Below are 19,320 nucleotides of genomic sequence, written 5' to 3'. Positions count from 1 at the left end.
TTTAAACAATACGATTTTTTTAAATTGCGATAACGTTGTTGCGAGCTGCATATTAATTCAAAATAGCGAAAATTACAGTTTATGTGATAACCACACGGTAATATGATAATAGTAAATAATAGTAACGATATAGTAATAGTATAATAATAATAGTATAAAATAATAGTAAATAATATAGTAATAATAGTAAATATTGTCTAGACTATAGGATACTTGCCGATAGTTGTGAGGACCGTGGTTGCATAATAAAACGCTCCGGCGAACTTCCACTGTTGACCGGCTTTATGAGGTTCCGTCTTCAGCACCACTGTTTCCATGATCTTGAAGTCGTCCTCGCTTATATTGTATTTGCGTATAATCATCTTTTCAATGGCTATCAACACAACAATTTAGGTATACGTTAATCATATTGCTCCATCAATCGAATACATATTCATTGAAACTAATATTTTATGAAATTAAAATATCATAGAATTATTATTAAATTTAAAATATCATTTCATTTAATATATCATTTTCTGTTGTGTCTTGTAACAGGTGAAAAAAATTTGTATTTTGCATAAAGATCCGTAGTCTATATAGATCTATAGTCTATATAATGATTGCAATTGCTTCTAATTGCGCGACACGATTATTATATTTTCCCACAAATGAAGTTGAACAAATGAAATTTAATTGCAGATCCCGTTGATTATAAGTTCTCAAAGAGCTGACCCGGTTTATCAACGAGAGATCGTACCGTCTAATGCTTCCTTGCGTCGTTTCTCCGTCTCGGACTCGAGGACGTCGAAGATTGCAGCGCCGACGAGGAGGTAGGTGAACGTGAAGACGATCAACGATAGGGTCCGGACGTTTTGTTTCTTCATTCTCTAGTGAGCCACATGCTCACTAGCAGGGCCCCGGCCCTAACTACTTGCATCGCTCAGTGGAGTACGATTTGGTGTGCCGGGCCCATGTCGACCCCTTCCCCTTCTTGATGATGCTCGGGGGACCCTTTCTTTCCTTACCGAGCGCTACAGACCCGGCACGCAACTCCTCTTCTTCAGGGTGTTTTCTTCCTTGCAGGCACTACCTTGTAGCCGCTTTCGTTCATCTGAATGCAATCCGAAAGTAAACAAAATAAGTGAATCTGTTAAATCTTCTTATTCGAAAATGAACGAAATAAAAGAATCAGAAAATGTAGTATTGTCTTATTCGAGAAATATAAAGCTAATTATGCCTAAAAATATTAAAATAATAATATAATATATTATATTATATTGTATTGTATTGTATTGTATTGTATTCTATTGTATTATATTATATTATATTATATTATATTATATTATATTATATTATATTATATTATATTATTATTTTAATATTTTTAGGCATAATTAGCTTTATATCTCTCGAATAAGACAATATTACATTTTTCGATTCTTTTATTTCGTTCATTCTTGAATATATATTCTATAATATAATATAATATTAATAAATATATAAAATTTGTTTTATAAATAAACTTTTACATGAAACAACTCCGATGTGTAACATATTCCGTCGCTTCTTCAACAGATCCTTCTTAAAGATTGTAATCATCCTTATATTATTGATGTCAATTGAAAACTGTCTGAACATGGAACAAACCATGTAATTAAATGCTTTAAACATTAATTTAGAAATTTTAACTTTGGAACGTTATACTTAATTACAGAGTTATCTGATGAAAGTGAAGTCCGTTTTTCCATAAATGAAAGTTGAGAAATTGATTTTTTTACAAAAATGACCCTCGATCGAGATCACTGTGCAGCGTACGAATGGACCTGGGCCATGTAACCGAACGAATTTGCACGCGTTTCGTTAGAAAATTGCCTCGATAACTCCGAAAGGAGTTGGATAAACCGCCGATAGAGCGTTCTCACGCTATCTCCCTGAGTGCTGCTAATAAATTGAACGATTTCTACGTTGAAGCGATAAGGAAACGAATCGAGTGGTCACGCGAGCGAAGGAAAAGGGTCCTCGTGGTCAGACGGGGGAACTCCATCAAAGCGAGGTTCATACAGGCTGTCCCAAAATTATGGTATTTCCGGGAAATAAGGTGATTTCTGAGGTGATTCGAAGCAACTTTTTCCTTTACAAAAATTTTCTCCGAGACTTCGTTCACGAGTTATTAACGGAAAAACGGCGACCAATAAGACGCGAGCTCTCCTGGCGCGACGCGGCCGAGCCAATCAGCGGCGCTGCGCCTGGCGCGCTCGTTGGCTGGGCCGCGTCGCGCCGCCCGAGCTCGCCTCTCATTGGTCAACGTTTTTCGTCAATAACTCGTAAACGAAGCCGCGGATCGCATTTTCGCGAAGGAAAAAGTTGCTTCAAATCACCTCAGCATAATTTCGGACACGTTGTATATTCATATCGGCACCAATGGTTCGGATGCTGCTAAAACATCCCCCTTTAAAACATTTCCTGACTGATGACGTTTCAGTTAGATGTTCGGATTTTTCGGTGATACAACGCTGCTGATTTAGAAGAACTGACCTGCAGCCTGTTCCGGGTTCTCCTTTACGTACGACAAAGGGTTGAGCAGTATGATATGGCAGTGCTTTCGCTGCTCCCACTGCCACGTTCCCTCCATTCCTCAGTTTAGCGCCCAACGGTTTCAGTGTCGACTGAAACAGATCAAAAAACGTGACCGATTAATATCGTTAATCGGCAAAAGGTGACGTCAGGATCAAAAGTATACTCTCGTCGCGGAGAAACTTTGCCAACACGAGTAGTATTGTTTACTGGCCAAATTTATTGATAAGACAATGTTCAAGGTTATGTCAGACTGTAAGGTAATGAGTTCAGTTAATTTAATTTATTGATAATTTTATGATTTTTCTTTTTTCGATCGTCTTTTTAACATTTTATCGTATTCTTTTTTTTTTATCCGTAGAACTCTTGGATGCTGCCGAACGTGAAACATTTCTGACGCCATCGCACGACCGAGGATTATAAATACGTCACTGTGCTTCCGCGTTACTACATAAATCTCGATTATATTTTTTTTAAATGTCAGAGACCACGTCCTAGATAGGAAATCGAGTAAAAATTGCAAGTCGGCGCGCTTTTAATCAGTTTCACGTCCTCCTTTCTTGACTCCGCATCGATGACTTTTCTTTTTTTTTCTGCCCACGTTGCCGGGCTACCACGACCTCTCTCTCTCTCACTTTAATGGACATCGATTAATGGCGTGAAAACGATATGTCAAAGAATCATAACAGCGGCACGCGGCATGCTAGAGAAGAGTAAAAATAAATTCAGTTAATTCGGTGTCTATGGATCATCGGTGTAATCGATGTTTAAATTGTCTTCGACGAGGCATTCGATTCGCAGCTGGTACACCAAAATTTTCATAAATTTTGGTATATATTTTATATTATTATATTTATATTATTATTATTATTATATATTAATATTATATATATATTATATATTATATTATATTATATAGTATTTATATATATTACTATTATTATATTATATAATATTTATATATATTATTATCATTATATTTTATATTATTATATTTATATTAGATAAATTTAGGTATATCATTTTAATAAAGAATATTTTAATATCCAATACTATATATGGAATATATATAATATATTATGGAATAATATAATATGGAATAATCTGTATTACTACAGATTTGAAAAAAGAGTGATAATGCCAAGCTTTTTTTTTAAACTCAATACTTTATGGCTTAATACTTAATAAAACTTAATACTTTACTTTATGGCTTAATACTTAATAAAACTTAATACTTTATGGCTTAATACTTAATAAAGCTTAATACTTTATGCCTCAATACTTAATAAAACTGAATACTTAAAACTCAATACTTAATAAAGCTGAATACTTAAAACTTAATATATTTACTAAAACTTTCTTTAAACGTTAAATATGAATGGAAGTTCAACATCGAACTTTTCTGGCGTATAAACAAAGACATTTCTCTCGCATCTATTGCTATCAATATTTTTACTTTCACCGGGAATCGATGCACCGCGCGGATTTTGTAATGATGCCGCGTAACAGTAGCTAATATACGTGAAACGCTTTAACGGACGTTCCGTCGATAACAATTACACGCACACACGTGAAATTCTCGTGAAATCGAATCCCCTTTGAAAAAAATATTCTCTTTCAATGCAGCCGGCGCGAGTATTTTCGGCATGGTCATCGAACCGTTATCGATTTCCCGATGGATTTTCTAGACACCGTCGTCATTCCGGTCCATGAATAACGCATACAACGCCCCGTAGTTACGAGAATCGGACGGTACACTCATTATTGTCGTCTCAGCCTGTTAAATCTGGATTTACGCTAATGAGCCGGGCTTTGTGACGAGAGAGGAGGACATCGTCACGTTTGTCAGCGATGATCGAACCATATTATTACTTTGTATATATATCGTCGCCGCTTTCATCGATGAGAAGGACAACGCGTTGGTTATGCTCACGAAATCACTATTGCTGCAACGGCTGTTATCGTCGTGCGTTTAATTATCGCCCTGTTCAATTTCGAATTTCTCGCGGAATTTTTTTCTGCTCGCATCTCTTACGGTCAGTTTCGAACAATCGAAAGCACAGCTTCTACGATCTGGAATTTTCAATGTTTTAGATCACAGTAGAATCTCGTTTTAATATATATATATATTAATAAAAATATATAAATATATAAATAATATAAATAATAGTATAAAGATATAAATAATAATTATATTATTAAATATATATATATATTTATTTAATAATATGATTATTATTTATATTATTATTTATATTTTATTATTATTATATTATTATTTAATAATACAATTATTTATATATTAAATATATAATATATATACTTTCAAACTACACATATATATATGTATATGTCGAATATAATATATATATTATTTTATTTAATAATATAATTATTTATATATTAAACATACATTATATATACTTTCAAACTAATACCTTTCAGGGACACCCTGTATATCAACTAAAATAACTGTGTCTAAACCAGTATCAGATCACGTGGCTTCCTAACCTATAAAAGCAAAGCTACCATAGAAAGCAGCAGCAACAACAGGTGAAATATAAAAAAAGTGTCTTGATTGTTGCTGCAATCCGGACATATCTTAACAGAGCGCCGCGAAAATACTCTTGGGAATCTAGAAGCTCTCGATTACACCACTCGGGGACACGATCGCAGCATTTCCAATAAGCCGACGTGGCGGCTTGTAGTGACTCCCTCATTCATAAGTGGGTTGTTTGTTAGTCGACTCCGGGGCAGCCGGTGTCGGCGAAAGGATAAGGTAGCCGCGTTCGAATCGAAGAACCAGGATACTAATTGGTCGTCGAACGGTCCTGAGGTGATTTCCTTGTTACGGGGAACGGAACGCGAACGAAAGCGAAGTGTCTCGATCGAGTGTCTAATTCCCTTTGATACCGACGGCGGGGCTCGATTACAATTTTTAATTGCTCGAGCCGCGTCGAGGGCAGAGCGTCGAGGGACAGGTGGGTGGTCGGCTCATTGTTGAATCGAATACCCGGCGCTTCGTCGCGGCACTCCACTGTCTGAAAATATTTACTGTACACGTGCGAAACGGTTAACCTGGACGTGTCAACAAAAGATAAGCAGATAAGATATTGCCGCGATCTTCGCAACGGCTCCAGGTGAAATAACTATACTACTATACTACTATAATATATAATATAATAATAATAATATAATAATATATATAAATAAAATAAATATAAATAACATAATATATATATATATATATATATATATATATATATATATATTTTTATGGAACTTTGCTGGTTCGTGGAGAACCTTCAGAGAAGTATCAAACAATTTTTGTTGGTTTCACCATAATTTGGGACTTCAAAGGGGAAACCTCTCTCGAAGGTAGGTAGGGCAGAGGAGCCAATTATTGTGTCCTGTTGTGGCGGACTTCGGGAGTTCTCGCTGCTAAAAAAGCTTTGCAATTTAACCTTGACATTTATTGATGCTTTGATGGCCGCAAGATTACCATTTTCGTGATAAATTATTATTATATAAGATATTATTAACATTAAGATATTAAGATATTATTATTATTATTAAGACATCAAGATATTATTATTAAGACATTAAGATATTATTATTATTATTAAGACATCAAGATATTATTATTAAGACATTAAGATATTATTATTATTAAGATATTAAGATATTAAGATATTATTATTATTAAGATATTAAGATATTAAGATATTATTAATAAAATATTATTAAGATATTGAGATATAATTATTAAAATATTATTATTATTATTAAGATATTATATTATTATTTTTGTATTATCAGACATTATTATATCTAATTTTGTGTGTATATTCCCGTAGGTTTTGTCGAGAGAACGTAAAGAATTCAAGTTCGGAGATGTGCAAACGAAAATTCAAGAAGTTCAGAAGTTCAAATTGACGAATTTCAAGCGTTTTCGACATGCTAGAGGCGATGGTTTGAGGAACTGTTCCATTGTCCAAAATATCCATCTAGGCGTCGCGTCACGAAATATAATCCACCTAGCAGCAGAAACGTATTGCTGTTAGTTGACTGGCGAGACGCTAAATTCGTTACCGGATCCGAGGTTGCGCCGCTGCATCAGAACACCTGGATAGAAACTTCTAAGGGTTAATTTTGCAAGGACGATTCGTGACTGCTCGTATAATCCGACCGGGAAGCTGATTCGCGTTCACTTGACAGAATTTAGCCGTCTGAATTCGAAACCTCGGCCTCATCAAATTTGCAACGGGAACACGACACAACCATACGGAGAAACCGGACCCGTATAGATTTCTACCGCGGATTCGTGCCGATCTTCCGAAGTCTACCGATCTAAAATTGGCTTCCGCAAAAACCGCTGCGATATTCGCGCGTATCGATCTGGTTAAATATTTTTGTCGCGCCGCGGCTATTTTCTGGATTATGCTGTAGCAAATGTGCTCGGTCAACGGACCAGTGTGATATACGATGTGTGTTGCACATGCTTGAAGATATTATTTTTAATTTAATATTATTATATATTATAATAATATAATATATTATATTATATTATAATAATTATAATATAATAATAATAATTATTATTATAATAATAATACTGTAATAATTATAATAATATTATAATTATCATAAATATTATAATTATTATTATATTATACTGGCCGCTGGCTTTTGAATTTACCGACTGACCCGATTTTCGTTCTCTCTCTCTCTCTCCTTCGCACGAGATGTCGGCAACGATAGAGGCGAGCCGGGAGGTTCGAAGAATCGTGTCCGGTTCGCCTAAGTTGTCCATTTTCGATAGCAAGCTGCGGGACTATTAGGGAGAATTTACTGTACTCCCAAAGGGTTAGCCCAAGCCGAGCGCGTAACGTTACCCGAAGTTAGCGAGGGTTGACCTGGAGGAAATTTTGCGTCCTCTCTCAAACAGGCCGCGCTTAGTAGCGATGCTAGGCGATTCGGAGGCGGTTTATGGCATGGTCGCGAACCTAATTACAGGGACTCCCGGATCGATCGGCAGTCATTGTCAGTCGGTGCCGTAATTCGTGGACAGTCGTTCATTTTAAGAGCTTAGAGACCAGGCTCTGAGTATGAACGTGTATAAGTGTAGTTTCTTTAATATATATATAGTATAGTATATATATTAAAAATATATAATAAATATATTATAATATATATAGTATAATATTATTAGTTTAATATCAGTATAATAATTATATTATTACTATACTATTAGTATTATATATATATATATATATATATATATATATATATATATATATATATATATATTATTATATATTTTTAATCTTTAATATATATATATTAAAGATTAAAAATCTTTTTATTGGATACGATTCTGGGTATAGTCCGTACCAAAATGTTGTAGGAATCTCAATGATGTACAAAATGGCGACATCCTTTTTCTTCGACTTTAGCAGCAACTAAAAAACTAAAAAGAATAAATTGTTAATCGATTCGGAAATATAGATGAAGATGCGAACGATCTTACTTGCAATTAATTATCATTTCGCGCCGTGGACTAAGAAGATCGTGACACGCAAAACGTGACCGAACGTGAACCGTATAAACGAAAGATATTAACATCGTGGCTGAAGAGGGGATAATTACGGACCAATGATAGCACTCCCTCGCGGGCATTTAACATACTTTCAAGTTCATCCCGTTAAGCTGTTCCGGTTGCCTACTCAAAACTAACTCGAAATTAAGTTTGCACGGTTTCGCAGTTCTATGGCGTGTTCAATCTTCAAGGTGTTCGCGGCAGGCGCCGGAGCGTGCTTCTGATGGTAATCATAAACTCAGATTATAAACTAAACTCCGGCATGGTTGTTTGTATATATCAGCGTTACCGCCGGTTAACGAATTGTGCTATTAGGAAGCTACAAGCGGGCGACCGAAAACGATTCCTGCGAACGCATCTGTCGTGACCGTGGTGTTTTGCGCTGATTCACAATTATTCACGTGGCCTGAAACTCGAGTCGTTAAGATATTGACGAACTATTAAATCCCGTGGCTCGGAATTAGCGAGTTACAAAAGAGAGTACAGACAAATAAGTTACGCCAAGCAGAACAAATATATGAAATAGGTGAATGCGTCGTGGAGTCTGTCGATCATAATAGTTCATTGTATTCGCCTCGAAACACTGTATCAGAATGTAAGTAAAAAGCTTACTGTTCCATTTAATAAAACAGAATTGACCTTCATATCTCCTCGACGCCTCCACCTACAGAAAAATTGGTAATACCGGATTATGAGCCCCCCGATACCAAGTAAGTTTGGTCTAATGCATTTTCTCCTATCTTCAAAAACAAGCGAGTTATTATATAGTTATTATATCTATAACTATATAATAACTATATAATTATTATATCTATAACTATATAATAACTATATAGTTATTATATCTATAACTATATAATAACTATATAGTTATTATATCTATAACTATATAATAACTATATAGTTATTATATCTATAACTATATAATAACTATATAGTTATTATATCTATAACTATATAATAACTATATAGTTATTATATCTGTTTGAAATGCCCCACTCTGTATATTGGCCTAGTTATAATAAAAATTATATCCCGTTTTAGATGGTGTACGAATACTTTCTACGCCGACTGTACACCGCCCCGTGTTAGACAATGAAAGAAGTACTTGTACCTTTATAGGCACTGATGGCGGCAGTTAACCTGCAAACTATAGGCCAGAATAGATCAGGAAACTTCTTGTTAGCAGTTTCTTCCTCGGATCGCTCGGGAACTTTTCACTTTTCAATATGGCGGCGCTTTCGCGAACCGAACTCTCTCGGCGTCGCGGAGAAAGTGCTTTCGATTTATTTGTTCGCGCGGGGGTTCGTCGCGGCTGAGAAATTTTTTTCGGTGGACAGGTCGATTCGTCGTCGGACAATCGGCGGAGATAAGTTAAACGGCATAAATTCTGCCGGCGGCGCGGCTTTCTGCGCCAAGCGGAAATCAAATTGTCCCCGCCCGGTTTAAATTAACGCGCGTACCCGTTAGGCTTGAGATTGGTCTCTCCTCGGTGTCTTATTGAATTTACGATAAATTGCTTTTATGGCTCTCATCCACATTTCCCTCCTTCTCGATCTCCCACCCCCTCCCCCTCCCGCCTCATTCTTGCACTCTCGCGCGCCCCTAACGGGGGCTGTTTCTCTTTCCCTTTTTTTTACGCCGCAGGAATTCCGCCCCCGGCAAGTTGCTTTTCTTCGAATGGAAATCACGATTTATTTAATCACGGCCTTATTTATTATTCCCCGGTCGGATCGGCACGGTAATTCCGCGACCGCGCCTGAATCAACGTAACGACCGCGATTAGGATCGTGAGAACGATTTTTCAACTACGCGGGGGAGGAACGACCGATACCGATGGAATTCGCCGTGTGTGGACGGCGTTACGGAGTACTAAATAACAGCGAGATACGACAAAACCTGTCGCCTGAGAAATTTAAATCCAACGACCGGAAACGCGACGTATAACGTTCGTCGTTGGTTGAAAACGGAACTGAAACTATTGATGTATTATTATTTTTATAATATAAAAATATACTATAATATACTATATAGTATAAGAAATATACTATAAATATTAGTATATTATTAGTGGTATATTAGTATAAATATTAGTATACTAAATATAGTATAGTATATATATATATAGTATACTATATGCCGTAATTGGTATAAAAATATAACTATAAATATTAGTATACTAAATATAGTATACTAATTATTAGTATAAATATTAGTATACTAATTATTATACTATAATATTATAACATTATAGTATAATAATTGTATTATTAGTATAATATTATAACATTATAGTATAATAATTGTATTATTAGTATAATATTATAACATTATAGTATAATAATTGTATTATTAGTACAATATTAGTATAATAATTGTATCATTAGCATAATATTAGTATAATATTATTATAGTATTATTAGTATAAAACAATTAATTATATTCTTATTTCGTGTCGAACAATCAGCACAAAGTCTTCTGTTTACGGATCCGTGCTTACCAGCCATGGGGCCCCATGCTTAATCGGCGATCGATGTTCGTACTTCGAACAAAAAGCGTCATACAGACAGATTTTTTGGAATGTCTCGCAGGATCGAACGATGGTACTGCAGTTGTGCACACGCTGCATTGCGCATCGCCGATTTCATCGTTTACAAAAGTGCATGGCGGCCGTTGCCGCTGACAACGATGCGAGCACATTTCGTTGGAATACATTTTTGGAGCATAGAAATCTCTCATACGTGCGTATGCGAGCCACAAGCTTTGCGCTCGTAGCTTTGTTCTCGGTCGCGTACGAACGCCATCGCTCGTTTCTGTTCGCGAAATGTGATCTTTTTTTTCTCATTCGAATAATGCCACAGAATTATCGGAGTTTTTTCTAATTAGAATTTTTCGTTGCTTCGTATATCTTATTTTCGCTCGGCCAATGAGATTTCGTTTCGTCGTGTGGACCTCCCTCGTCTTCGAGAGTATTGACTTTAGCAGAGGGTAGTGCGGGTCGACGGATTCATGCAGCGACATTTTATCGAAAGGTCAACTTCTTCGAATCGATATCCCGGGGTGATCGGTCCACTGAATGAACATTTAAGCTGCGTGTTCGTTAAAATGATCGTCCATAAATGAGCCGGCTTTTTTTCGAAAGTGGGGCAAGTCCATTTTTTTTTGTTATCGCGAGACATTTAAGGGATTGCATTTCAATAAATTGAAAATATTGATAAGTATTAATATTTTAATATAATATAATTTTTTCATATTAATATAATATATATCTTTTGTATTTTGTGGTATTAGATAATGTAAGTTTATAATCCAATATTGTTTATAATCCTGGCTAAAGAACATAAAGGTTTCATTATAACCAAATGGACTTGCCTCACTTTCAAAATTAATGAGTTATTGTAATCGTCAATTTAAACGGATAATATTTCAGTTGCATCAGTCTTTTTTTAAAACAATAAAAACAAAATGTTATTCACATTGATATAAATAATTATTCGTTCGATAAAAAGGGGAAGAAAACGAAGAAAAAAAGCTTTTAAATATTATAGAAGTACCCGGGAGTACCATAATTTTGGGACACCCTGTATATCAGAGAAGTAATATTGAAGGAAATATATAAAAGATACGTAAGAAATTCTTCGCACAGTCGGCCTCCGAATCACCTTTCAAAAAGGAACATTTTTGGCAGACCATCAATATTGGCACACCTTCAATATTACTTGAAACACCTTCCTTCAAGCTATTACCCGTCGAAAGCCCTCAAAGTTACGTCGTTTATACTTCAATTCATCGATGAAGCTCTGGGCGAAAAGGAGGAGGTGAGGTTCTTCTGAGAAATTATTGCAGTTTCCAAGCACCTAATACGCTTGTGCAGGAGCGCAAATACGACTGAAATTTCTTCGACCGAAATATTCAAATTTCGTGTGTACACAGTAGGAAAGGTACGATCACAGTATATACATTTATATATTTTTAAACGTTGCAGTCTAGGCTTGTTACCATTTCTTTTGCCCCAAGGAATACAGGATGTCCCAAAATTATGGTATTTCCAAGAAATGGGGGATTCCTTAGGTGATTTGAAGCAATTTTCTCCTTTACAAAAATTTTCTCCGAGGCTTCGTTCACGAGTTATTAACGGAAAAACGCTGACCAATGAGAGGCGAGAGCTCGCTTGGCGCGCGGCGGCCTCGCGCGCTCGTTGACTCGGCCGCCGAGCTCGCCTCTCATTGGCCACCGTTTGTCTGTTAATAACTCGTAAACGAAGCCGCGGATTGCAATTTCGCTAAGGAAAGAGAGAGTTACTTCGAATAATCTCATACCATAAGTACCATAAGTTTAGGACACCCAGTATATGTATATTAGATATATGTATATCTAATAATAATAAAAACCCGAAAATTGTCGAATAGCTTCGCAGATAAAGTGCAAAGTATCGTAACAGAGACAGAAAAAATGTCGTTGATTCGAATACGACAGATATACAGGGTGAGTCACGAGAAACGGAGCGCGAGTTGACAGCTTGATTCCGACATTGATTAATATTCTTATTATTTGTTTTATCTAGGAACAAATTCATCAAATTATTGGCATATTATTGACATAATTATATATATATAATTATGTCAATAATTATAATATATAATATAGTAAATATAATATTATAATATATTAATGTGTACTTTCGACGCCATAAAAACGACGCTATTAAACATAAAACATTACCCGAGCTGAATGAGGAAAATTTTTTTTACTTATAGAAAAATACTTATAATTTATACTAAATCAGCAGGTGTCCTTCGGAGGTGAACCCGTACACAAATCAGTGTATACCGATGTTAACAAGTGCGAGAAATAATACCTAAATGCGAACACGCATGTCTCCTGTCACGTATTCGCTGACGTGTCATCCTAACCTAACGCCGCGTGCACGCTCGGCGACGCTGCTCATCGCGGAATCACAATTAATAGGCTGCTTTCCCCGAGGAGGGAAACAGGCTCACGAATTCTCGATTCAATTATATGTTCGCGTGCTAAATCGCGACAGACCCGCTGCGTTTCCGCAATGTTAATAAGAACTCTCAAGATCAACGCGCGGGACTGCTGTTTCGCGGAGACGTACAGTCAGCCGAAGGAGTACTTCACGGAAGAAGTACAGTCACCCTTCAAAATTGTGCAGCCATTTTTAAACGCTCGAATGGCGAGATTTGGGCACGCGTACATTTGGACTTCGAGCATAAACGTTGTTATCTCATTGGCTAGCTTGTATTAATTAATCAAAATTATATTATTATTAAATTGTTTTAATTAATTTATTATTAAATTTATTATTAATTTATTATTAAACGTTGTTATCTCTCATTGTCTATCTTGTATTAATTAATCAAAATTATATTATTATTAAATTATTATTTTAATTAATTTATTATTAATTATTTATTATTAAAACTATAAAACGTGTTTTATTGTTGTCCATGGAAACCTGACACGTGTTTGAAAGAAATCTAGCTGAAAATATATGCTTGAGAAAATTGACATAAATTACCCTGAGCACAGTCGGTTATATTTTTGACGTAATAACATTTCCACTTAAAATCATTGGATTCATTCGGCAGTTACTCTCGTAAAACCCGGCCCCATGAGTGGAACGATCCCATAGTGGAACGCGCTCGTAAAATACGATTGACCCTCATAATCCTCCATCTATCTCGATCGACTCGCGTGTCTGTTTGCATGACTGCATTCGCAGAATATCGGCCGGTCCATCAGCCCTATCCAAACGAGACCGTTCCAGAGTGCGCGCGAGCGCACGCTCACGGCGACCGAAATTCCCTTCGAACGGAAATTTTCTCGCTTTTCGACGGACCGAGTGATATATCGCGTTGAAATATATACATGGTGTCCCGAAATTATGGTACTTTCGGGAAGTGGGGTTTTCTCATGGGGATCATTTGAAGTAACTTTTGTCCGTAGCGAAAATGTTCTACGAGGCACCGTTCACGAGTTATTAGAGAAAAACGCTGACCAATAGGAGGCGAGCTCGGCCAAGCGCGGCGGCCGCGCCAATCAGCGGGACAGAGCTTCGCGCGCTCGTTGGCTCGGCCGCGCGTAGCGCCAGCCGAGCGCTCGCCCCTCATTGGTCCAGCGTTTTTCGTTAATAACTCGTGAACGAAGCGTCGTAGAGAAATTTTGTAAAGGAAAAAGTTGCTGTATATCTGGAACCCCTCAAAGGAAAAAGTTACTTAGAATGACCTCAGCTACCCCACATTTCCGTATTGCGAGACATTTTTGGGACACCCTGTATACTTTCCCAAATTATTCGCCAAAATTGCAATTTTCATCGAGTATACATATAATATTGGCTTGGCAAGAAAGTAATTTCGGTTCGCGTCAACTCAGATGTTTACTAAATGAAAATTCAAATATCTTTCAAACCGATGATTTTTCGCAATAAATGCCTTAATACTTTTAGAAAGAGAATGACGAGCTGAATCGACTGGTATAATAAAAACTATATGATCTCATAAAAAAAAAACTTGACCTTCAAATGTCCTCGACGCGTTCACCTAGAAGAGTCATCATTAACATCAGATCACGTGCTCCCGAAAACCATGCAAATTTCGTTCGGAACATTTCTTAGCAACGTCGACGGTTTCGAAGATATTCAGATATTGGATCGATTTAAATGGGCCACCTTATACATACGTATAAAAGGAAACAAAAAGTACTTCTGAAAAGAGAGAAGCGAACTATTGTCGCGTCATATTCTCAGGCTCCGTTATTAGCCGCGTCGAGCTCCCTCTTATCGTAATTAATCGCTTGCTTTATGGTCGAAATGGCTTATCGAAAACGATCTTGGCACCGACTACCTTTTTTAAGAGAGTAGATGCAGCGTGCATATATATACATATACATATATACATAGACAGACCAAGTAATTAGCAAGTAGCCGTTGCTAATCCTTCTGTTTCTGTATGTACAGAATAATAACTACGATCTTGGAACCATTCCAAAGAACCGAGAAGTTCCTTTTTATACTGAACAGTAATTCTCGCGTTATCTTTGTCCTAATTATGACTGTGAATCTTACAAATGAATCTCGAAGGTATGTATTCCTGAAAGTGGCACTTTCGGAGCTCGATTACTGTTTGAGCAGCTAATTAATCTCGAATACATCTGGTTGAGCAAAAGATAGAGAAATATTATTATTATATTATTATTATTATTATTATTACTAGATCGCAAATTGTTGCAGACAATCGTAATAATGAAAAGTTAGATTTTTTTGAAGTATATTTAGGACTCATTTTTATTTTAATTTTGATTCGCTAAAATTGGCAATGAAAATAACAAAATTATTCGTTTCTATTACTCTGAATATTTCTCTCTCTCCCCCTTTCTCTCTCTCTCTCTCTCTCTCTCTCTCTCTCTCTCTATATATATATATATATATATATATATATATATATATATATATAGAGATATATAAATATCTCTCTCTATATATATATATAATATATATATATATATACTATTATTATTATTATTATTTATCTCTATTATATATATAATATAATAATACATAGAGAGAGAGAGAGAGAGAGAGAGAGATAAAATATAACAATAATAAGAATATAATAATAGTAATAATAGCAATATATAACTATATATATAATAACATATATAATACAATAATAATAACATAATATGTATAATATGATAATAATATATAATAATATATAATAACATAATAATATTATATACAATATAATAATACATATAGAGAGAGAGAGAGAAATCCGATAATTAGAATCCGACCATTAATCGTTCGACCAGTCGTTCGCGAAGGATTAAAGCGCTTTCGACGATCCGAACGGGGTTGGTTACCTTTCCCTTCGGCGCTCTCAAGCTTTTCTTTCGCGATAAAAAGTTTAAACAGAGGCGCCGGTGGAGGACGATAGTACATAAAATTTCCAAACATTTAGACACCGCTCGGCGCCAGCTCGGGGGGGGGGGGGGTGTTCCACAAAGGAGTTTCCCGAAGCTCGAGAGCAATTTTATTTCGGACAGGTTGCTCGAGTCGTTAGCGTTGTTCCCTCTCGAGTGGTCCTCGACGCGAACCGATTTTTTTACCCATCCTTTTTTCTGTCGGCAAATAAAGGGAGAGAATAAAAAAGTTTGATTGAATGTTTGCTCCGCATTTACCCCTCTCATTCCATTAATATTTATGATCCGGCTGGGTTTACGTGTTTTCTCCTCGTCGAGGAGGTATACTTCTCCTTTTTTCTTTTTTTTAACAAACGGCTTCGGCGGAGCACGTAATTGGTAATTCAGTAGTTGAACCAATTTTCGACGCTTCATTAACGCGTTACCTGTCGGCGTGGCGATTGTTTCACAGCTTTTGAACATTCGCGATTCACGGTGATCGATTTCTTCGTCAATTTTTCAAAGCAACGGCGGTCTTGTTTTTAACCCCCGTTCGTTTCTCAGTTGTCGGTTGAATAAGTCACGGAAAGCCTTGTATCAGGATTGTTTTTACAGCTACGTTGATTAGCGATTTCTTTCTTTTTTACGGGAGAGCCTTGAATATAAGTTATATATATATATAATGTATAGTATATATTATTAATGTATATATATATATATTAATAATATATACTATACATTATTATATATATTATATAATATTACGTTATACATGTTATATATATTATATAATATATGTTATACATGCTATATTATATTAATGTTACATAATATTATATATAATTCGAAACTCGTTTGATATAACGAGAAGCATACGCAGCAATAATTCATTTTTTCCTATTTCCCTCTTTTATCGAAATACGGGGATCGTCTTAAGCTTTTTTTAACTATAATATCCTTTTATATACATAACTTAACTATATTATCTTTTTATATACAACGTGTTGTTTACAAGAGGATTAAACGCGAAAGCGTTGAACGACTCGCTTTGTTATTTATTACTTATCGCAGTTTTTCTTGCAAGTTAAACTTCGGTCAGACGGAAACGACGAATCCCCACGATTTTCCCCGTTGAATTTTCTCTTGTAGTAGTTTTCGACATTATCGTTGACACATCTCTGAGCACGAGATATAGAGAAGAGTACATATATATATATATACTCTCTTTCCTAGTTCGCCGCCGTCGATTCAATTACATTAGTGGGCGAGAAAGAGTTTTCGTCCGTACCGGATCTTGGCGGCACTCTTTTTCATTCTGTGTACACGTGCGCTGGAGAATATGTATTGACTTCTGGCGGCGCCGGCTCCTTTTTCCCTTGCACCTGCGTCGGTAACGAAGTTATTCGTTATTATCGAGACAAGTCTGAAAATACACGCTTCTTCACACTTACTCGTGTGAAGAAAAAAATTGGGATAAAATAGGGGATCAACGAAGTGAGCGGTCGACTGTGTACGAACGAGCTAAGAATAAGTTATTTATTATATAATATATAATGTAATATATTATGTATTATTTAACTTATGTATTTATATTAACTTGTATAACTTAATATATTATATATTATATAACTTGGTAATAATATATATTATATAATATTAATTATTATTAATTATTTCGCCGAGCAAAAATATCCTCGCACCATCGAGATTGGTCTTCCAACAACAACGAAACGTTTCATCCCACCCGGTTTTAACACGTTAAAACAGTCAACATATTTCATTCGACGGCAGCTCGAAAATAGCCGCATTCGACCGCTGTATTCTTCTTTTCACTGAAAAACTCGATCTTGAAAAAAAAGAAAGAGTCGATGTCGCGGAACGATACGCGGGTGCAACAAGTCTTCCCATTAATAAGCAGCCAGTTGACGGCCGCGTTGACGACCCGCGCGGCTGAAGTTGGTCACGGCAGCCGGTCGTCGCTAGAGTCACGGAACAGGCGGAACGAAAGGGCGGAAAGGTTAGGTGGATGCGCCGGGCGATGGGACGCGTGGTAGGGCGCGCTTCGGTGACTGTGGTGGCGCCAATGGCCGGGCAGCGGAGTGTGGGAGAAATTACGACGCGCCGGATGTTGCTGCCTGAAATGAGAACGAAGGACGCGACGGAATGTAAAAGGTATGCATCGGTCTCTCTGTACACACTAAATTACATATATTATTATATATGTATTATATATATATATTATTATATATATAATATATATTATTATTCGCCGCGTTCGCAGGCTCGCAATCTAATATCAAATAATGTTTATTAATTAATTATAATTTACCGATTTTATATTTTATATATATATATATTACTATATATTATACCATAATAATATATATAATATTATATTATACTACAATATATTATATATATTATATATATTATTATATATTATTATATATATTATACCGTAATATATATATTAATAATATTATATTTTACCGATTTACCGATTCCTCGCTACCGCGTTCCGTACAAAAAACAATTCCAAGCGAGCTGATCGCACGCGAATGGAATCCGATCGCGCGCGGTCGTTCGTCGCGCTTTAAAAATCCTTGGAGCAGATTGTATCTCTGGCTGCGCCGGTACGATGGCTTATTAAAGATAAACGAAGATGCTCGGATTAGGTTATGTTCCGACCCACGGCAATACGAAGCCGCAAGATAAACGCAGCAGTGAGAGCGCGGTTCGTCTTAATAACAACGCATGGCCACCGGGGAAACAGTGAGAGATTTCGGGTTTCGAGTTGCGGCCGGATTCGCCGCAGAAGCAATTCGCTCGTACTACTTTTTTTCCCCACCGTGCTCGGCAATTCCGTTGCGCTTACTCTTCTTACCGAAGACACCGCGAGTTAATGGGGGTACTATTTAAATTTAAATAGAGGCGTTCGGATTGGGGAGAATTGTAACGGGTGCAATGAATGCGGATAGAGCTGGCTGCTCTAATTTGAATTGTCGTGATGCAATTGGAAATCTTTTGTTTATGCTGGGCGACGATAATATTTGGACGGCTTCTGAGATGTTGTTATCCGAGTTATCCGAGTTATGTGAGTTGTTTGAGTTGTTTGAGTTATCCGAGTTATGTGAGTTATCTGAGTTATGTGAGTTATCTGAGTTATGCGATATTTATAAGTATATTTATAAGTATATTTATAGTATAGTATATTTATAAGTGTATTTATAAGTGTATTTAAG

General features: G+C 36.2%; 1 protein-coding gene across 2 annotated transcripts in view; it reads right to left on the bottom strand.

Moving 5' to 3' along the window:
- Task6 (TWIK-related acid-sensitive K[+] channel 6) overlaps nt 1–19,320 on the bottom strand; it is a 158,505-nt gene that overhangs the window by 18,581 nt on the left and 120,604 nt on the right. For both annotated transcript variants that reach the window (XM_033477915.2, XM_033477916.2), the window contains 3 exons: nt 2,518–2,648; nt 740–1,093; nt 218–373 (listed from right to left, as the gene is read on the bottom strand). In XM_033477915.2, the coding sequence (XP_033333806.1) occupies nt 218–373; nt 740–866 (283 nt within the window). In that variant the 5' untranslated portion in view covers nt 867–1,093; nt 2,518–2,648. The remainder of the gene's footprint in view (nt 1–217; nt 374–739; nt 1,094–2,517; nt 2,649–19,320) is intronic.

Source organism: Megalopta genalis, chromosome 9 (assembly GCF_051020955.1).
Source record: "Megalopta genalis isolate 19385.01 chromosome 9, iyMegGena1_principal, whole genome shotgun sequence".
Taxonomy (NCBI): Eukaryota; Metazoa; Arthropoda; class Insecta; order Hymenoptera; family Halictidae; genus Megalopta; species Megalopta genalis.
Note: the sequence above shows the minus strand (reverse complement) of the source record. Positions and strands in the feature narration are given on the sequence as shown.